Below are 22,943 nucleotides of genomic sequence, written 5' to 3'. Positions count from 1 at the left end.
ACCTTCCAAAAGTTCAATGTTATTTTTCCTACAGGTAATAATATAACTTGGCATAGCTATGGGTACTTACCTAGATTCCTCACCGTGACATCTCAATATAAATTTTACCGATTTGGCAATTATGGTAAGGAAATTACGCGCACACCTTATACATAATGTATATGTATGTTTAATTTTATATACAGAATGATTCATCTCTCTCGCGCTACTCAAGAAATGCAACTTACAGACAACCGTCAGTGCGATGGTAACATCGAACGAGAGCGCGCGTGTTTATTCCACATTCGAAATTCAAACGCTCGCGAAACTTTAACCGGCATTCGAATAACGTCAAGTTCGAAATTTAAAAGTTTTAACGGTCTTTTTATTTTTTCTTATAGTGTTTTTGTAATGACTATAGAAATGGGTTTACGGTGTTTTCTGGTGTTAGTGTCTATGCTTCATTTTGGTTGGTCACTGGAGTGCCACAACGTTTTTAGCGTAGAAAAAACAACTTGCGATGAGTGTATCAGATGTGGTGGAATATGGTGTTCGGATCCTAAAGAGGTGAGTAAAATGTGTACCCTCTAAGTCTTCTGAGCTTTGGCATGATGCACTGCTAAAGAGCATCATAGGTAGTAAATAAAAGATAAAGTTATCAACGCGTTTTTCACGTCAGTCTAAAGTTTTTGACATTTACATAGGTACCTACTTATCTATCCTTTTTATATAGATTTTCATTACATGTCTAAATATGTCTCTTCGCTAAAAAGTTTTGGTTTGCTACGTAAATTTAAAGCAACAACGTTACTTAAAAATATGAGGGTAGTGATGCCTGCTTGAAAGCTTCATTTCTCAGTTGGCAACAAATGGCATTCGATTTTAGATCTTTGCTAGCATGCTGGCTAAGTAATAGGTAAGTAGGGGTGTATGAACAACTAATTCAATCGATCGAGCAAATGCCGCAAATAGCATTCGATTATTGGTGACGTTTGGAGAGGGCATTAGGAAAACCATGCACATAATTCAATTTCAATTATTTATTTATTTCGAATCATATAGATCCATATGCTGTTAGTAAGTAGTACAGCAAATCTTAAAATACATAAAAGTGACATTCGGATTACGTAGCAGGATGTACATATATCAAGGATATTACACGCTGCACCATCAGCAACGTTGCGTCGCCATTCGAATGTCATCTTTACGGTAAACCTTAACCTTAGTGCCTAATCCATTGACAGCACTCTGCACCTTCTACCATATTTTGAGGCAGCAATGGAGGATAACTGATTTATTAGACAAATAAAGTGAATAAAGTATTCCCTACAAAAATATGCATTCCGTCCACCAGCATGCAGGTGGATGGCTGGGTGCCATTGACTCGTACTTTGGTAATGCTCATCACCTGGTCTGTGTGCTCATCATTGGGTAGTTTACCTATATAGAGAAAGTCACTAAATCTCCAGAGTCTCATCGCAGTTAAGTCTGCAGTCTGCACAGCCTATAGCTAGGTATATCTCCAGAGTCAAAAGTATGCACCGCTTTTGAAGTCAAAAAAGTGTGCTAGATATATTTTTAAGAATTTGACTTTTTATGGTACTTCCACACTTTGTCACTGCAAAATATTTGCAGAAAGAGCTTAATCCGCCACTATTTAGTAGGGCAGAGCATTTATGAATGAACTTGACCAGCCGTCAAGCTGCCGCTAATTGGACAAATTATTACTCAACTCGGCCATTGACTGGGTCAAATGGAATATATTCTACTGCCTAGTAAGTTTAGGTAGTAGTAGCGATTTTAGAAAATATAACTGGGTGCCTAGCCAACGTGCCAATCGGTAACGCTGCGTAGTGTAGCGTAGCCATTTCTCTTTCACTCTTCCAAATTTTAGTGCGACAGAGACAGTTGCGTTTCATTCGCTACCGAGCGTAAACGATTGGCGCGTTGGCTACGCATCCTGATTACTTGTATTTTCTAGTTTGTATTGCTCCTTCCCATTACGAGTCTAATTTAAACACTTTTAACAATTTAAGCTAAAGGCTACCTATAACGTCCCTACTTAATATCACTACACCTTATAAAACAAAGTCCCCCGCCGCGTCTGTCTGTTTGTGTATTTGTATGTTTGTTCGCGATAAACTCAAAAACTACTGAACGGATTTTCATGCGGTTTTCACCTATCAATAATGTGATTCTTGAGGAAGGTTTAGATGTATAATTTGTTAACCCGTGCGATGCCGGGGCGGGTCCCTAGTATGTATCTGCAGGTTAAAAACATTACACTCCCATCTATTATAGTCCGCTAAAAATTCCAAAGACTCTTATTACTGATATTGAGCAGCATTTGAACATTAAAAATCTAATTAAGTCAGGATCAGATTTCTAAGAGTTGAATGCCACTCGTATACGGTACTTGTTTTTTATCGGTCATGCGAAACAACACCTTGTTTAAATGACGTAAATATTATAGCATGCTGAACAAATTGGATGTTTGGTATGAGTCATACTCATACTAGGTATTATACATATATAAACATAGAGAATCATGCAAATTCAACTTGTTTAAACAATAGCACATGAATTTTGAAAGTTAGATAGAACTAGAAAGGGTAAAATGACAACTGAAGTGCCGTCGAAAAGTTTCAAAAATTGCGAAATTTCCACATTAAAAGAATTCTAAAACTTCTCCCATTTTTGTACGGCTTCGCACGGGTAAACCTTAACAAACTATACATCTAAACGCTCCTCAAGAATCACTCTATTGATAGGGGAAACCCGCATGAAAATCCGTTCAGTAGTTTTTGAGTTCATCGCAAACATACAACATTTTTAATGGGGATCGAAAATATCTGTTTCCAAAATGATAGTTTTCTCAATTTCCTTAAATTTCCGAGAACATTTGCAACTTTTTTAAGCTTTCCTTAACTTGCACATCTGTAAAACTGACAACAGATTGAATTTAATTTCACAAATTTGATAGAGAAAGCTCGTTCCGCAGTTTATCACGCCTCTGCAGCCCAACCTAAATTTATTTTTAAATAAACACGACTTTCAACTGACATTTTAATTTAAATCTTCATATCTAGCCATAAGGTTGATAGTTTATCGAATTATTTTGCACAGATTACTGTGCCCTTATTCCGATGCAGACAATGACACGGCCAACGCATTTCCCTGACTGTCCATCACACGGACATTCAAATTAGTGTTCTGAAGCGACATGCTGGTTAACGTATAAATAAGCTCTCGAAAGCGGCACAATGACATACGACGCAGGTTGTCGTCAAACTCTATACAAATTTTCATTCTATTAAAAAAAAAATCTAAAAGTTCTTGGCACTATCCCATTAGCTTACACTTTCAATTTAATTTACTATAGGTATGTAAAATGGCATTTAAGGAACACAGTAAACAACAACCAAAGTACAAAACTAGACTTGATGCCAAATGGCAATTCTAAAAAATCATAAAATTTATAAAACCAAACTGCATGTGCCTACATTACATGATAAAAAGTAATTATAAATAAACAAGATAGGGTTAGTTAGTTAGTTTAGTGACGTCATCCAATCTGGTGAAGTGTTTCCAGGGGTCACTACCTACCGTCGAATTTCCTGAGCGACCCCATTTCCCAATATCCGGCGAAGGGGAGGGTTCCTGTAGATAAATACGAGTATAAAACAAAAGACTAGCATGTCCAATATACAACTAGGGAATTTGACTAATAATGCCTAATAACTGAAACGTTTTACTGGTTGAACCACCCAAGGCCCAAAGTCCCATTTAGAAATGTCCCATTTACGACGAAGAAGTACCAATTAAAACCGGCACTCTTAATAATTACTTATAAAATATTTTTTTATCTCTTTGTGATCTGGATATTTAATCTAGGTCTAGTGAGTCTAGAAAATTATGTAAGTATAAGTGTTTTCGCACGTTTTTAGAATTTGACAGGATTCAAAGGCTACGGTAATGGCTTACCCACTGGAAGGCTGAATGCTGTGGTTTAATTCCCACTGACAGCTGAAAAATTTGAAAAAATGTATCGCTCTGAAACCACTAATTAATAGGGGCGTATTTACCCTAGGGCCATCCGGGCCATGGCCCGGGGCGCCAACCCCCAGGGGCGGCATATAGGGGCGGCATCGGATCGCATTTTGCTTTTCTTCCTTGACTTCTGGGGCGGCGAAACGTATTGGCCCGGGGCGCCAAATTTCAAAATACGCCCCTGCTAATTATGATCTGTTTTAGAATAAATAGGCAGTACATTAAAATAGGAATATAATAAATTAACGTAAACTTATTTAAATAAATGATTTACAAGTCATTCCACTCATTGAAATGATACAACAAATAATAATGTTTATATTTTTTGTTCTACCGGTATGAGAGAATAATTTAAATATTCAAACGACATCTTCCGGTCAATATAGCTCATAAATGTCGAGATGAATCATCCGTTACGACGAACAAAAGGCTGCCGTCATTGCTAATTTTACCATAATTATAATGAAACAGCTTCCTTAGCTAGTAACCAAAGGGACAAAGTATCTAATAAATATGTGGTAATTTATGAATACCTACACCTACATTAAGCGTTTCATACTGCCTTCGTAAGGTATCTAAAATGAAAACAAAAAAGCGAAAAGTTCGTTAACTTCATCACGTCTTTCTATAGAAAAAGCAAATGTTTACCAAATAGTTAACAAAGCAATAGTTACGTATAGACTTCCAGTTAACATCCTATAAACGTACACAACGTGCATCCAAGTGTACACACGAAACGTGGAAACATCCGCGCACACCATTCCGAGAAATTATAAATACAACTCGACCTAATTTCGTGTTTGGATATTAAAAATGTTACACAATTTTTAATGTCAGCAAGTGTAATCACTGGAACACTTGCATGATCGCTATAGCATGCGTATGCGTTGATATGAGCTAACTTAATTCATAAAACATTTTGACACGACTGTGCTCTCGTGGCTACTATATCTTGAGTTTCAGATTAACAATAAGTATACGTATTCGGAGAACATGCTCGTTAATATGAAGCCCGTTTAAATAAATACATATTATGGGGATATTCTTACACAAATTGACTAAGTCCACCGATAAGCTCAAGAAAGCTTGTGTTGTGGGTACTCAGACAACGATATACATATATAATATACAAATACTTAAATGCATAGAAAACATCCATGACTCAGGAACAAATATCTGTGCTCATCACACAAATGAATGCCTTTACCGGGATTCGAATCCAGGACCATCGGCTTCATAGACAGGGTCACTACCCACTAGGCCAGACCGGTCGTCGTCGTCGTTTGCTTGTGAATAACGGTCAAGTGCGTATAATCAATCATGTTTTAAATAATGTTCTTGCGCATGCGCGTCGCCTCTTAATTAGGACCTCTAACCAATTAAAGCTCACCCATAACCGTACAATATCATACGCAATATCAGTAAACGCGTAATGGGATTTTTAATAAAAAGAAATGTCAGAAACTGTGACATTCGCTATCTGATGCTATATGACGAACCCATATTTCGTAAACGAGCGTGAATGTACCCATTACCACCCATTTACGCCGTGAAATTAATGTCACTCGATGTGACAGGACTGCAAGTCATTTATTTTCACCTTCGACATTGGCATTTTGATCGGGAGCATTACTTTGGGGCTTCGTTGATGAAACAGGGTCAGCGAATGTCACGACGATGGCTGGTCGATTGTAAAGTTTAATTGGTAGCCTTCTTAATGCATCATTTATCCTGAACTTACGAGGGGACAATTAACGATGACAATGGTAATTATCGTTTTACTGGGCATTTTTTAGTTGTCAATGAAAATTATGTTTGGGAGGGTTTGTTTATTGAAGATAGTAAGAGTACATACTCGTGTAAGTACCCTCATGTCTGTATATAGTCTCTCTCAGCAGTATGTAATCTCGAGACTCGATGTTGTACCGATGAAACGCTCATGTGTTTTATCGACACAACCATACAATGAGTCTCGACATTAATAAAATAATCTTAATTAAACTGGTGTAACGTTCATTTATATATAAATCATTCGTAATTTTTTTTTACAATAAAGTATTAAGTCTCTGAAGTCTTGTTACGTAATTTTCGCTAGAATTAGCCAAGTCGCTGAAAAAGTATTACGAGTCGCTGTGAGAGTTTGATTCCAGGCATACTAGTTTATTTCCGCGTCAAATGTTCGCCAATATACAGTGTGGAAAGATAAGTCGGGCCCTGGAGGGAAACTACCTTAAATCCTTAAGCTGGCTCATTTTACTTAAAGGAGACATTCCTTTATTTTTTTAAATAACCTAAACTGCATTCAAAGATTTTCTAAAACTCGCTTGCCTCGCCCGGGACTCGAACCGACTAAAAATTCCTAAAATAAACACTCGCAATTTTATTCTACTAGTCGATACAGTTAATGTTACTGATAACATTTCTCCAAGAAACATTAGGTCTTACACTCGTCTGTCGTATAAAATATCCATAAAATCTAATATTTAGTACTCAAGATTTTTTTAGACAAGCCAAATTGAAGAAAAAAAGAAAAATCTTTAAATGCAGTTTTGCTTCTTTTTAAAAATAAAGGAATGTCTCCTTTAAGTAAAATGAGCCAGCTTAAGGATTTAAGGTAGTTTCCCTCCAAGGCCCGACTTATCTTTCCACACTGTATATCATCATCGTAATACATATCCCAGTTGAAATGGCTCAATTACTTTATCCGGTCGACGTATCCGTTTGGTTTGGTCGACCGGGTTAGTGTAATTGTGCCCTAAAATTGACTTACTTATTTTGGTAACGAGACTATGACAATAAAATCCTATTTATTTAAAGCAAAAGTGACTAGAAATTAGTAATTTTATTCCCTTTTACAACCACATAAGATTTTCAAACACTTCTTTTGTTGCTTTTCTACTACATGTCGCCACAACAGCTACTTAGACTTTTTTTTTATTAGAATGCATTTGATTGAATGCCTACTGAATGCAATTAAGTAACTCTCGAAAGAACTAAATTGATTTTCTTAACCAACGTCAACAAAAAACCACGTCAAATTAAAAACAAAAAACACTGCATTCGTAACTGTAAAGTGCAAATCTATTTCGCAAATGAACTGGCACTCAGTTTTTATCTTCAAAAACACCGCTTTGTAATTAAAAGAAAACCTTGTCTTGAGTCGACGTTATGCTACATAACATAACAGTTTACTTAAATTTACCTAAGATTTGCTAAATGAGGCACAAAATAAGGAATGCCGAATAAATTGAAATTGAAAGAGGCAATAATGGGACATGGAGTTTGTACCTGAATTGAGATTATTTAATTTGGTACCTACCAGTTTGGTACCTACCGGTTTTAGTATAGGTGCCTACCTATACTAATCAGTAATAGTAGTAGTAGTAGTAATCACTACACTGTACAATAAGTACACAACACAGGTTTACATAATATTTACAGAAATAAAGGTACAAAGGCGAACTTACGTTTAACCCTGTAAGTATTATTATTTTGTTTTAATGTTAAAGTAGACTGTAACCTAAAATTCAACGTGAAAGCTGCAACATCAGATGCAGTAACACTTCAATCAATACAATTAAGACATTTCGAACCATTCGCCCATTAACACGTTTAGCGCCGCACACATCTCCGTGCTCGCTAGTTTGCGCAACACTCATAAAGCACACCTTTACAAAAATCATAAAGATCACAAAGGGCGTTTATCTGGCATTTTGTGGGTCAGACGCAATCGGCCAATCTGATTGGGAGGACGACCTTAACGGTTTTTTTTATCCGACTTTAGAAAGGGAGGATCAAAACTTGGATATTTTTATGATAGCAAATCCAAAAGTAACCAAAATTCTTGTCATATGAATTTATTTTCCAACGCACATCATAGCGTCAAACAAACTGCGATTTTGCTATGTAAAAATATTATGATACCTAATATACCTACTTAGTTCAGTTTAACTTCAGGCATTTATACCAAAGTTACACCATAAAGACCTTACAAATGCCGTCATATTTCATAAAATGTCTATAAGATTTCTAAAGTTGAAAGAACTGTTAGTTTTCCCTTTAAAATATTACCATTGAGTCATCTCCGTTATACTAGGAACTTTTAAACTAAATTGCGAACGTTGGGGTAGAGCCAAGAAAATCGCGACGATTTTTCCGCCAGACACTACATGTACACATACAAGTACCTATAGTTGTCTGCGTTAGTCACACATTTTAGAAGTCTGTAGTCTCCTTACAGGTCATCGACTTGTTAAAAGAATCCCTACAACTGCGTTATAATCTCGAAGGTTCGTTGGTTCTGCCTGGAGCTGCAAATGATGTAATATCTTAATTGCATTATCTACAGTTCTTTAAACTGTGCGTTTTTACATTGATGTATTTTGCTAGAATTTTTCCATCATGCTGCTGTGCTTATTACGTGTACTGACGTATAACGAATATAGGTACTGGATATGATCAGCACATTGTATAGGTACTCATAGTTCTGATGAACTGTACAAATATATGCAGCATTCATTTTCCTTGCCGCGCTGCATAACGCGGGACTATGCGGGACTATTTGATGATCTCATATTAAGTACAAGGAATTCCAAGTCACTCAAAGCAAATTTCTGAGGATTTTCCATGAGGCTGGTCGGTGAAATCATGAAATCGCTCGAAATGTCTCTGTTCGACCTAGTGGTTCACTGGTAGAGTTCACCTTTTGGCATCCACAGTCCACATTTGTAATTTTTTCTTTATTTGTGCAATAAAGTTTAAATAAATACATAAACCGATATTTCTGGTTTTCACAAGGAGCATAGAAAATGAATTCAGATATGAAAATGCCTCCGTTGTGTCGAGTCGTTGAATCGGCAGACATTATTTCTAATGCAAAATGTATAATGTATTATATACTTACCTAATAGTATGCCATTGTGTCATTTTAGTGTATAACTTGTACTTGTGTGTGTAATTTGTTTTTGTATCTGTGTATGGGCTAAAAGCCTGAAATAAACGATATTTTATTTTTATTATTTATAAAATTTATAATTCTCGTGCTACTCTTGCTTTTAGCGTAAATACGTAATAGGTATGCATAATTCGAACTTAATTTGGTAATCATGTTCTTAAATGACTATTTTTCTAATAGGAAAAATATTAATAAAATATGATTATGTCAATATAAGTAGTTTAGGTACTCAGAGCATTCTACTCCAAAGAGCCCAATGTGAAAAATCACTTGAACACATTTTCAAAATTGATCACTTTTGCGTTATTCGATTAATTTTGCGTTAGGTACTATTAATTTATATTTAATCTCTGTTCTATTAATAAAGGCATTTATATTTAGAATAAATACCTATATTATAAACTTACGTACCTACTACAGAAAAGATCGGTCGTTGCTCCACTGTTCGCCTCTCAAGGTAGGCCGACGACTCCTCACGCCCCACATTCGCTTTCCTGCTACTCAATAAGTATCTCTTCTGGGTATCTTCATAAAATACGTCTTAATGTTTCATTTGTGTCACTTCCCTTCTGCTTATTCTGTTGTACATTTTGACTAACACCCATGTTCGAGTGATCAATGTTTAAATCACAATGAATTGGTATCGCGTCACAGTAGGTAGATTTAAGAAAAACAACTAGCTAATTGTTATAACAATTGGATTAAGGCGTGGGGGGCGTCATAGAGCGAGTTTTTGAAGCAAACCAGCAGGCAAATGCAGACTTTTTCCAGTACCGTATTGTATGTTGCGGTTACCGTAGCGTAGGTACGACTGCAACACGACTGCGCTTTGCTGCTAGACTCAACTACTTAAAGCATTCCGTCTATGGCGGCTTTAAACTAGAGACAACTCTGCACTCTATTTTAGTTCAGGAAAAATAAAATAATAATTCGCTAAATATTATTCTTATTCTTATTCATGTGCAAGAAAAAAAAGTTCACTTTGCTGTCTTTCATCATGAACTGCAAATTCATATCTGTGGATAGTTTTATCTCGGATGTCGTAACGCGAGATACACCCGCTCTGTGGGTAGACTTGCGCGCCCTGCCACCCACGCAAATTTACCTATTCCGACCGATCCAGACGCCTTTCACTCATTCTATCCTTTTCATTTCAACCGGGTGTAAGCCTAAACGCACTAGACGAGAAATGTAGTACGTTCCAGATACGGTCGGAATAGGGAGGCTAGTACAATCGTCAACATTTCTATTGCACTCCCACGTAGAACTTCTAAGGTTTATTGCCCTTTTAATTGTACTTAGATATTATTGCTCGATAATATAACGTTGCAGTTTCTCAATGCGTATGAGCAATTTAAAAATAGGCATGTTGGTTCACTTAATGCATTCGCAAAATGCACTTTAGAGTTAAATTAACATGAGTCTGCAACGTTTTTGATAGTACACGCATTGCAAGTGTTATTTATACGTCATAATGTCATAGAAGTTTGACGTTTAAAATAACACTTGCACTGCGTGTGCTATCAAAATCGTTAAAGACTTTTCTTGGGTCAACTCTACCTACGTATTGCAATTATATTACCTATTATAAGTCTAATTTCGGTAATTTTATTCCTAATTTTAAACAGTAGTTCGTAATTTTAATAGGTAGTTATTAAACTAATTCTAGTTACTCGCGCTTTTCCTAGGTCTCCATATTGAAGCAATGATAGTGCTGAGGACCGATTCATGATGGGAGCAAAGAATATAATACTCACTAGGAGGATGGGAGTAACTAAAAATCCATGAGTTATAAAATTTACTTTAATTTTATTCATTTTCATGTGACGGAACATTATACTTTTAACCATCACATTCTTGTCACCGTTGTGACTATTGTACATACTACCGTGTGGACACAAACAACCGGTTATGTTTGTCACATTAACAATCAACATCGATGAATAAATCATGTGTTGTGTGAATGACTAAATAAGAAGGGACCAGTTATTATAGAACGATCAAGTATCGTGTGGAGGTAGAGTAAAAGAGTTCAGTACAAGTTTTAGTTGATCATTTCATGTCATTCGTGTAGTCACTATACTAATGTGTCATTCGTGTATGTACTTAAGTAGTGACTATGAATGAAGGTAAAAGTTATCCTATCGAATCATTAATATTGCATTGGGGTCATTATTTGATTTGGTGTAAATTGGCAAGTCCACGCCACGGTAAAATATAATCAAAAACTTTATTTTAGGTATTTGTTTGATTATAATTAAATGTAGGATGCAAGGATGTTGAAAAACGTTTTGATCCCTTTCTGTGAAACTTATCTGCGAAGATATGGACTTGCAATTAAGTGTCATGGTAATGACAAATTATCATTTTTACCATACAAATACCATACAATACCAATAAAATAAATACAATATCATAAAAATATATAAATAATTATATATTTTTTCTCACTTTAAGTGAAATTAATGAAATATAAATAAAATACAACAAAGAAAAAATAACTCTCCTTCGGCAAATGTTGTTAAAAGAGAAAATAGACAAAAAAACGCGTTTCATGTCCTTACCGTGGAAGAATAGTCATACCGTGGTCAAAAAGTCATGTGCATCTTACCTATAAACTTTATACCTACTTACAACTACGAGCCTATGTCTTATTCATATTTTACTTAGGTACCTAAAACGTATGTGAAATCTTATTTTTATTCACATTCAACTATACTTAGTTGATTGTGTAGTAGGTACATACATAATACACCATAAGAGAACAATATATTAGGCTAAGATGAAAATCATAGTCTCTAGACGATCACCGGAAACAAAATCAAGTGTCTCTATACTTTTATTCTATTAAGTACCTATTTATTTCCTTTTTAACGACCATAATATTGAATTCATGTTAATTACCATACTTGCTTTACCAATTAATTATGAAATAAATAATTAAATTCTATTTGCGAGTTCCTATAATTGGCTCTATAATGCTATCTAAAAAGTCTAATGTATCATTCATAGCTGTTGAAATTCTTTGTATAAATAAATAAAATAAAATAAATTAATTTTCACGTAGACCTAAATTTCATACTGTACGAAGATATCGTTTTACATCAAAACTTCACTATCTTAAATAAAAATGCAATCTGCCGAGAAAATCAAATCCAAAAAGTTAATCTAATGGTTTCATAGCTTAATGGAACTCTAGCTTGCACATATGCAGTTATGCACAATGCATTAAGTGGCATGTCCGTCTTGAGCGAGCTCTTTATACCACGACTATGCTTACCGTGGCGCCAGACATTCCAAAGATCTAAACTAAGATGGAAAAGACTAGAAGTGGCCTTTCATAATCGACAGCCGCATACAGGACACGAATCTGAATCACATTTTGTTTCAATACAGTTCAATGGTTGTTGTCAAATTGAAATTTAAGTAGTCTCTTTTAATTTTAGCTGACCAATGGGTGCAGTTGAAGTGACTAATTGATGTAGGTATCCTTCAGAGGGTGATTTTAAAATTTAGATAATTCCATCCGATTCTAATCTCCAACTTTTGTTGATATTATTAGGTCTATCTTCATCAATATTCTAAACTGTTTACGTAACATTCACAAAATAGTATTGCAAAATTTGGCGATTAAAAATTTACATACATTATACATTACACATATTTACATTTTCTCAAATATGTACTGGACGACCAAACAAACAAGGAAGTGAATTCTAATTTAACAATGTGTTATATGTAGTTTGGAACTGGTTTTGATACGCCCTTAACGATCGTCTTGGTGATTGGCGATCTGATCTCACACTTCATTTCGCATGAACCAATATCAGTAAGCGAGCAAGGTCTCATCAAAATATGATCAAAACCATAACAAGTTGTTAAATCTGAATCAGGCTCAAGTTTTGTCTTGAGATACCTACCTACTTATCTTCTTATTTATGAATACAACTCCTCTCAATTCCATCAAAGGGATTGTCAATTACGCTCAAGCCACATCCAGCCACCTCCGTCCGTCGCGAATGTAACCATTTCAACCAGTTTCAATCTCTGCTTCATTAGCGCGGCGATTTGTGTAATTACTCGTCTAGCATACGGCCAGTGCCTTACAAGGAGCGAAGTGGAGCTTACGGAGCATTCTTGAAATGTATCTTGTATGATGAAGGTACCTACAAGTGACATAGTTATGTACAGTCGCCATCAGATATATCGGAGCTGCCAAGGTGCTCAAAAATATCTCAACACGCACTCTAGCGCCTTGACAAAAGAGGCGTGTTCAGATATTTGTGAGCACCTTGGCCGCCCCGATACTTCTGATGGCGTCTGTACCTCGATTGTCTTTGTATGATGTGCCGTCGGAAAGTTTCCTCAATTGCGTAATTTCCACTTGGAAATATTTCCGAAACTTCTCATATTTTTGTATAGGAATCAAAATTTCCATTTCCAAAATGAATGTTTATTTTCTTTTCTGTGAAATTTTCCTGAAATACCGACTTTTCCAACTTTTTGAAAACTTTCCGCAACTTGCATAACTGTAGTATTTGTCTATTGCCGGCTTATAATAAAATTCTACAATTTAACGAAACCTCATTGGTATATTGGTGTATTGTCAGTCACGAAACTGAAGAAATGCTCAAGCACCTGGTTTTAACCATTGTAGCTATAAGGTAGGTGTTACAATGGGCTCGCAGATATCGATACATCTATTGTAATGCTCGTACTCAAACATTAAACATAATATACCAACCTACCACATCAACCTACGGTAGATTGTAAACTAACGGGTTGACAATCTTACGGTGTCATATATATATACCTAATTAATAACGTGTATTGTGTTTTGTTCCAGGACAAAAAGTGCAAAAACCCGTTAAACGCATTAGGAGACGAGTGGTGTCCGGGTCACAAGGAAAAAGCTCACGTGGAAACCATCGCTAGAGACGGCTTGATGTTCAGCCCCGAGTACCTGGTACAGGTGGCTGAAATCAACTCGGCGAAGGTCACTCCTCTGAAGGTTAACGGATACCGCTCAGTCAAAGGGATCCAGCAAAAGGTACATTTTAATTAATATAGAAAATGTGTCAAATTAGGTATGATGATGGAGAAAATAAGATGGTATATCCGTTCTATAAAAACGGTGGCCGCTTTATACCAGTGTTGAAAAATCACCCATTATTTGGTTAAAGCCGGAGAATGCTTTAAATCCCTAATAATGAAAACCAGCAAGCCACAATAACATACGTCCATTACGCCCAGGCAACTTTATTCTAATTTTTAGTTTAGAAATAACCTGAAATGCCTACATACATGCTGGTAATGCTGCTATCTCGTGGTTGCACAAATTAAAGCCTTAATTATTATATCCGTATGTACTTGTGTCTAATGTAATTTTAATTGTCATTCCTACGTTAAGAATAATAATACTATTTTTTGTTCTCAGCCGCGTTACAACGTTTACAACACGACGCAACCGTCTGGAAAATCGAGCGTTTTTGTAAAATTAGATATGATTAACAATAAACTACAAGTTATTACAACGGTGAAAGAAGGATTTTGCTCGCAGACTTCGCCAAAGTTCGAGTATGTTTTTGTGGAAGTGGGTATAGAGGGTGTTGAGGAGAAGGCTGTGCTGAAGTACGTGGTGCCGTGCGGCTGCGGGTGCTCGGAGCAGGTGGTGACGACGGACCAGGAGTACTGCCACGGGTTCGGCAACTTGACCTGCGGTGCGTGCCAGTGCAACGACGACAGGTGAGAGCTCGTCGTTTATTCATTCTCCAGCTAATTCTGCTTTATGAGTATAGACTATATTCTAAAACCGCTTTTGGTAATATGTTTTTAACCTTTTGGAGACTCTTCATCTTCTTCATTGAAGTGTGGTTAAGTCCTCACGCTGCCACGATGCAAATATTTAATCTAACCGAAAGTTTTTTTTTAACAGGAAAGGAAAGTTTTGTGAGAAGAAAAACTGCCAAGACCGCGGAGATGTATCAACGTCTTGCATTGGATCTTCAAACACCAAGGTAAGTCAGTCTTTCGACGTGTTCAGTTTGATAAATCAGTATCATCATCAGCAGCATCATCATTTAATGACTGTGGCATTTTTCATATACGATTAACGTAGTGGAAAATGCTTACCTTTACTCGCCTATGATATTTACCTAAGTATAAGTTAGTTAGCTTCAACAATGGGTGATGTTTATCCAAAGTGAAAGGGATGAAAAATTATCGCACATACTTAAGCAGATGTACATACGCACTTCTTAGAAGATAATTTATTATTTATGCATTTTGAAATCCGTCACTAATTTGCAATTTTTACAATGTTTTTAACAGGAGCAGTGCTCGGGCAACGGCGTATGTGACGAATGCAACAAATGTCAGTGTTACGACGAACCCACAATACAAGGGTCACAATATTTCGACCCAGACAATGATTGCAAAGATCTCTGCACGACCATCAACTACTCTGAGTGCCACGTTGACTGTCTAATAAGCAATACAGAAGGGCCTTGCGAAGCCTGTGGCGGCCATGATTTCATCCAGAGGTGGAATGAGACTCTGCTGGATCAGAGGGATGAATTTAACAGAAAGTTGTGGGTAAATTGTAGCGTGAATTCAGAGGGCAGAATACTAGTATATTGGGCCATGAAGATTAACACATTCATCTACATGATGCGGAATGATCAGGCAGACTCTGGCGCACTCGTCAACACTGCTGGCGGAAATGGTAAGTTCAATCAGCTATTTCTGGTCGATAGTCATCCTCATTTCCTCAAAATCTTTATGGTGAAAGCATTAATGCTAACAACCATTAAAATGCAGGTAACTTAGCCTATAAAATAAAAACATTATCTGGGTGCACGGGAGATATAAGCACTAAAGCACTGGTGTTTAAATGTCCTTAATTTATTTGATTTTAGGCGTTTTATAAATATAGTAGAAATATCGTTGTAACATAAATAAATGAATTGCTAACGGCTCAAAAACGAGACGCAGTTCATAACTAATACATGACGCCGCATATTAAATATCTATAAGGAGTAGCTACACTTAAAAAGATGACTTGCAAATTTGTAATATTTGGTCTCTTAAAGCTTTTGACTTTTAACTACATAAATATTCTGGTTCAGATTCCTTCTAATACTTATATGCTTATGAAAGGGCGATATTACGACATATCCAGCGTTATACTAATGTTAGTAACAGTTTCTGACACACGAATGGCATAGAAAAGTGGCCATGTTTGCGTCATTTGTCAACAAGTCAGTACTTTTCTGATTGTAACGACTCTGAGCTCTAAAATTTAGTAAAATATGTTGTAAAAGGGAAGCCGAATACGCTATACCTGTTCTATTTCACGACATATTTACATAGTTAATGTCATCGTAGACACAGCAGCTGCGTTTCGTCATAACTATGAGAAGCTAAACAAACAATTGAAACCAATGTCGTCTGCGTCCTAAAACAATAATCAACCGTCTGACGAAAAATATCATCCCAACTTATTTCTACACAAGTCAATAAGTATTTGATTATATCCCAACATCGAAACATAAACATATCACTATTACCGCTTGACAGCAGATAGCGAGAAGAATCCATGTGCCGAACTCGAGACGGTTCCGTGAAATATAATCAAACTAAATTAAGCCCCTAGCCAACCAATATCCGTGACGCGGTTGGTAATCAACTAACCAGTCTCCATCTTCCAAGTGTCGAGGGTTTTTAGTTAACATTTGCAGGCTGTAGGCCCAACTGCATGATAAATAACAAAGCAAAACATCTGCCTGCCGCTTTAGCAATTAAAATAGGATAAAAACAATTGTTAATTCTTTAGGAGTTCTAAATGAAGGTACCAATTGGCAGAGTAGGCGACTTAATTTGTCATGTTTCTGGCTAAAGACTCTGATATACTTAGGTATTCTTGCTAGGTATTTCTGTCGCCATTACCAATGTACAAAACCGCATATAAAAGTCTGATATATTTTCAGTGACGATCCCAGTGGTGATCGGCGTAATAGCCGCGATAGCGGCAGCAGTAGCCGCTGCTGTCGGCTACGTCATGTGGAAGGGACAGGGGGCGCTTCCCGCGGCTGGATCGAACTACGCCAACATCGAGCCTGAAGACAGTGTCGGCGTCAACCCCTTGTACAAGCCCCCGACGTCGTCGTTCAAGAACCCCATGTATGCCGCGAAGTCTTAATGGTGAGTTTTTTTACTGATTTGTCATTTGTTTCTTCTTTTCGGGTGCATATTAAAATTGGACTCAACTATGGACGGCCAACTGAAGCCTTTCGCAGACATCCCGGCACACAAGGTATAGGATGTGACGCCGTATTATTTTAAAGGAAAGATGCAGGGTTGCTTTGATCCGTAAAGTCTCTTTTTTATAGTCTTTATAATTCAAGAGCAGCACTTGTGCTTGACTAATGAGTGCCCAGTCACTGCCATCCCTGTCGCTTTAACAGTCTATCTCTGGCTCTACCTTTTACAACATAATTCAGACAGGCAGTAAAACACCGTTCCCTTACAATTTTTACGACTATCAATTAAGTATGACTGTCTCCACTCTACAAGGAAAATATTCTTTCAAACATAAAGATACGTTGAAAGTTTACGACTAGGCCGGTGAATGGCCTGCGTAGGTACACTGTTGTAGGTACACAGGGATATCTTTTATCAAACGAACGAATTATTGTTCGCGATATCGCAGTGTGGCCTTGGCGTTTCATGAACTATGCTGTATAAACCCTTCACTAGATTCTTGCGTTATTAAAATTATGAAATATCGTATTTCCATTGCCACCAATAGAAAGATATTTAATTACCTATAATAGCTATAATAATAACTTGAGCTTGCTACACAAATAACTTCAGAGAAACAAGAGAGTTAAAGTCAGTGTCAATATTTTACTATGTTGCCGTGTTTTGAGAATATCTGCACAATTAAGAGAATTGATTTCCTGAGCGGCTTTTCTAAACCAAGCAATATTATTGATAGAGAGGCCGCATAAGCAGTTGCTTCAGTAACTACTAATCCTATTACAATATACGTAGTAGTTAGAACTATTCATAACAGTTATTATTACTTATTGATTCAAGTGATAATTCAAAATTTAAATAGAATACTCGCCGCCTACGCGTACAGGAAGGATGACTACAATCTGTCAGGCATTTATATCATCTTATGCCGCCTAAAGACAATAATGGTTCAAATGCCGTTGGTATTAGAACAAGTATTGCCTTGAACACTGAACAGCAATGATAGTGATGCAGTGGGTATTTTCGTCGTGCAAAACCGAGTGCTAACAGAAATATCCCTTTCGCTTGACAATGAAAAATTGAGTTACGAATTAACCTCTACATAACGATTTACACATACATACATTTCGATAGTACCAGTTCTGTTTAAGTTCTGTTGGGAGAGTAAATCTTTGAGATCGACAATCTGTGGAACTGTTAGTGATATACATATATTTATATTAAATAATCCAACAATACAATCTATGGATATTTAATATAACGGGTGAAGTTGATGTTACGAACGTCGGATGCCCATCACAAATATGTAGGTGGTAGAAAAAGTGTATGTTTACTTGCCGCGCACTCGCGCAGGCTCCGATCTCTTCGGGCAGTATAACGCTTAATTGCTATAAAACAGGAATGTCCGAGAAATACGTTGCGCGTACGTCTTTATCGATATAATTTATAACACGTTATAAATCAATTTACTGCAGACACGCCGATAAGGCTTAAATGTCACTACTCTGTCACCGCTCTGCGAGTTTCGTGCTTACGTACTATCTAGCATCTTGGTAGGTACCTAATAAGGCACTCATGGATATAGATAGCATGACAAAAGATAAAGTGTCACGCGGCACAGCCCTAATTAAGGCGCACTACACACACGAGCTGAACTTATCAGAAATTCAATACCGGAATATATATGGTCACGATGAGTAAATTCATATATTCCGTAACTATTCCGAGATTCCAGTCCTAAATTTTTGATAAATTCATCTCGTGTGATGTGCCTATCCTCTGATATCACTGACACGACGAAGTACAGACCTAAGAGTTATGGGACATCTTTTTGAGATGATTTGTACACCCATATTTTTACAGTTGACTGTACATTATTTTTAAAATGACCAACCAATGACTGAGATGTTCAAGAAGCAGACGGATATCTTGAAAAGCAATTAACTAGGAATTTAGCGATATAATTGCTAGAGCAACCATTTGAATTAAAATAAGTACTTATGTTATCCTCTAACTTAACTTTAAACATAACATTTTGTTAAGTAGGTACTTAATAAGTCTTACATTTCGACACGCAGACAAAAGATCCGAAACGTTCCAAAGTGGGTAGGATTTTACATATTTTACAATTTCATTGATCTACCTACAATAATGTACCCTGTACCTACACTAAGTAAACTACGCATATTCTCCTGTGGTAAAGGCAAAAACCAAATCGGGCTGCGAAGAAATGCGAAAGACTTAATTTAAAGAAGTCAAAAAATTTACTCCAACTCTTCGGTGTGTCGGAAACTTGGAGAATTCGGCCGCTTTCCTTAAAAGGTAATTGCAGGTGCAAAATGTGCTCATTTAGCAGGACCATGTCAATAAGCACTGTACCCAACAGTTACATAGGTGACCACTGATAGCGCTTATGTCTTTGTAATAAGGTAGATAAACGAAATGTCAGTTAATAATGTCTACGTTGGAATCTCTCAGACCGACCACTAATGAGCATTTAGGTAGCATTCGTTATACATGTCATTAACATCGTTGTCGAACTTAAGTAATGAGCAAATGTTCATTTTATTTAAAAATAATTATTTATTTCATTGCAGTAAATGCTGTCAATTTTAAAGTATTGTATTGCGTTTATGTTTTAAGTATTTTGATACTAGGTGCAGTTTTAATTCGCATCGCATCAGGCTGTGATAAAAACACAATTACTTCATTCATTTCTAATTATCTGACTTGATATGTCTGACCTTTCCGTCATTATTTGACAGTTTGATAATTTAAAAGGCCGTTTGTTGACACTTTAGGTAGAGTCTATGCGGAAAGAGAAGAGTCGTGGAATGTAAGGGAGCCCATACATTTCACGACTTTTCTCTTTCCGCACAGACTCTACCTAGGCTATAACTGAATGCTATAGGTAAATAAAACATTATTGTGAATAATGTTTTTGTTTTCATATTTTAAACAAAAGAATGACAACTTTAGGCTCTTAAGTCAACGCAAATCACGCATGACGCAAGCAGGCAAAATTACATTCTACTCATTAAGGTAAGTAGGTACCTAAGTGACTTTAACCGTCTTTAGTAGCTCATTTAGCGGATCAAATACAAATTACAATGCCAGTGCTTGCGAGCGACCGGATAACTGTCGCCTTATATCATTATTAGTGGCCTTGGGGTCAGTGGCCCGTCGAAAATTGACCTCATACCCTAAGTGTTGCTTCCGCGATAATGTTAACTCGATATGGCTGTAAATAAAGTGTTTTGTCAGCCGAGAATAAAGACAAATGACGGATATACTTAATTTATCGATGTTTCTTTTATTTACAATAAGGCTAAAATATTGAGTAAAAGTATCTTGTCATTGATGAAATGCAGTTAAGTCAGGTAACTGAACTACCTTTAATAATAGTTACGAATATAGTATTTATACCTAGTACCTAAGCTTATAGATGTCCTTCTTAACTGGGCAATTAACTGATGAATCAATAATTATTGGAAGGAATAAGGGTTGTTACCTAAATATATTAGGCTTTGTTAATACATCTTTTAACGTAGAAGGTAAAGGGCCTCAAATTGATTTAACAACCGACTACTTTTTTAACCGACGACAGTTTTTTTTTAATGGGAAGCACATCGGTAACCAATTCCGTTAGTCGTTTAATCGGCATATACTGCCATATATATTTTTCCTATGTTGAGATTTGTCGTGGCCTTTGCAAATTACTTACTTTTCTAAAACCACAAAATAGGTATTTTAACCTAACCAACATCAAAATTGTGTTTTAAGCGTATTGTAAAGTAATTTTATCATTACAATGGCGCTTAACCGCATAAAATAGGACTAACCACCATTTACTGGATTTATTACCACTTATTTATAATTTACTAACAGTAGTTTAACTGTAAAAATTTATTTGGAGTTATCTTATCTTATCTTATCTTATCGTTTTCGGGGGCCCTTGCGGATACACTTCGACCCATAGGGATCTTTTGTGCAGTTACCCCCTAGAAGAGATCCGTCAACTACTCAAGAGCTTTTCCCACCATATCCATGTGTCGGATGATGGAGCTCATGGGTAGCGTTTTAAAGTCCTTTGGTTCCAGGTATCCTGCTCCAAAGTCCTTCATTCTTTGTCTGGCGAGGGCGTGACATTCACACATTAAGTGTCTTACTGTCTCTTCCTCTTCGCCACACATACGACAATCGGTGTTGTCAGAGTGTCCCATCTTGGCCAGAAATCCTTTGACCCCGTAATGGCCAGTAAACACCCCCGTTATGATTTGGAGTTGTCTTTTGCTAAGTTTCCAAAGCTTTTTGCTCCAGCCGGAGTCTATTCCTTGCATAAAGAGCTTTGCATGCTTTAGACCCGTCAGACTATCCCATTCTTCCTGGTGTTTGGTCTTGGTATGGTCTTTAATAGCCGTTGTGATGGTTCCCTGTGAGAGCCCCACGAATGGTTCCGGACCTATAAGGTTACTTACAGATCCGGCTCTGGCGAGTTCATCTGCATTTTCATTGCCTATGAATCCCTCGTGCCCTGGGATCCATACCAGTTGCACCCTGTTTTGCGTTCCAAGCTGGTTCAGAGCTTGGACGCCATTATATACCAGTCTAGAGTCCACTCTGGGAGCTTCGAGCGCTTTGAGAGCGGCCTGACTGTCGCTGAGTATATAGATATTCTTCCCTTGGGTTCGCCTAACTATATTCTCATGCACACAGGCAATTATAGCGAATGTCTCGGCTTGGAAGACAGTGGCGTAATTGCCCATGCTTATACTACTACTAAAGTCATTTGCATAAATGCCTGCCCCCGTACCAGATTCTGTCTTAGACCCATCTGTGTACCATATAATGTCGTTTTCATCAGAGATTGGTGCTTCAAGACCTTCGGTCCACTCAGCCCTTGTTGGAATTTTAACGTTAAAATTCTTATGGAACATAAACTTGGGTTGCATCTTATCGCAGCCCATGTTCGTAATCCTTTTCATGAAATTGTCGCATTCCATGTTTGTGTGTTTGGTCTTTGGCTTGCTATCGCTCCAGAGGCCTGTTAGGGTCAACCTGTGTAGCGATTTCCGCGCCTCAGATTGTATCACTAGGTGTAGCGGCGAGAGGTCTAGCAGTACCTCCATCGCCGCTGTTGGCGTCGTTCTAAACGCGCCAGTAATAGCCATGCATGCCGTTCTTTGTATTTTCATAAGGGCATCCCTGCATGTGCTCTTTAGTGTCCTTGGCCACCATGCCAGGCATCCGTACAAGATGATAGGACTTACCATCATGGTATAGATCCATCTTAGTACCTTTGGGTTTAGACCCCACGTTTTGCCATAAGCCGATCTACACATTCCAAACACTCTAAGTGCCTTGGTGGTTGTTAGTTCGACATGCTTTCTCCAGTTCAGCTCTTTATCTAGTGTAACGCCTAGATATTTCACTTCATTGGACATTTCCAGTACCCTTCCATAAAGCTTCAGCTGCTTTATGCCATTAAGGGTCTTTTTCCTGGTAAACGGTATTACCACTGTTTTGCCTGGGTTTATGGAGAGTTGATGACAGTTGCACCATCTTTCCACTTGCTTCAGTGCTTTATTCATGATTTCCGATACTGTTCCCGGGAATTTCCCGTTTACAAGAATCACTAAATCATCTGCGTACCCTACCGTGTGTATTGGGCCTTTGTTTAGTTCTTCCAACAGTGAGTTAA

At 37.1% G+C, this 22,943-nt stretch overlaps 1 protein-coding gene across 1 annotated transcript in view; it reads left to right on the top strand.

Moving 5' to 3' along the window:
• Positions 1–245: 245 nt before the first annotated feature.
• LOC134790940 (integrin beta-6-like) overlaps positions 246–22,943 on the top strand; it is a 44,708-nt gene continuing 22,010 nt past the window's right edge. Inside the window, exons 1-6 of the mRNA XM_063761958.1 lie at positions 246–546; positions 13,830–14,033; positions 14,421–14,728; positions 14,919–15,000; positions 15,314–15,707; positions 16,972–17,185. Coding sequence (XP_063618028.1) covers positions 391–546; positions 13,830–14,033; positions 14,421–14,728; positions 14,919–15,000; positions 15,314–15,707; positions 16,972–17,183 — 1,356 coding nt within the window. The 5' untranslated portion in view covers positions 246–390 and the 3' untranslated portion in view covers positions 17,184–17,185. The remainder of the gene's footprint in view (positions 547–13,829; positions 14,034–14,420; positions 14,729–14,918; positions 15,001–15,313; positions 15,708–16,971; positions 17,186–22,943) is intronic.

Source organism: Cydia splendana, chromosome 5 (assembly GCF_910591565.1).
Source record: "Cydia splendana chromosome 5, ilCydSple1.2, whole genome shotgun sequence".
Lineage (NCBI taxonomy): Eukaryota > Metazoa > Arthropoda > Insecta > Lepidoptera > Tortricidae > Cydia > Cydia splendana.
Note: the sequence above shows the minus strand (reverse complement) of the source record. Positions and strands in the feature narration are given on the sequence as shown.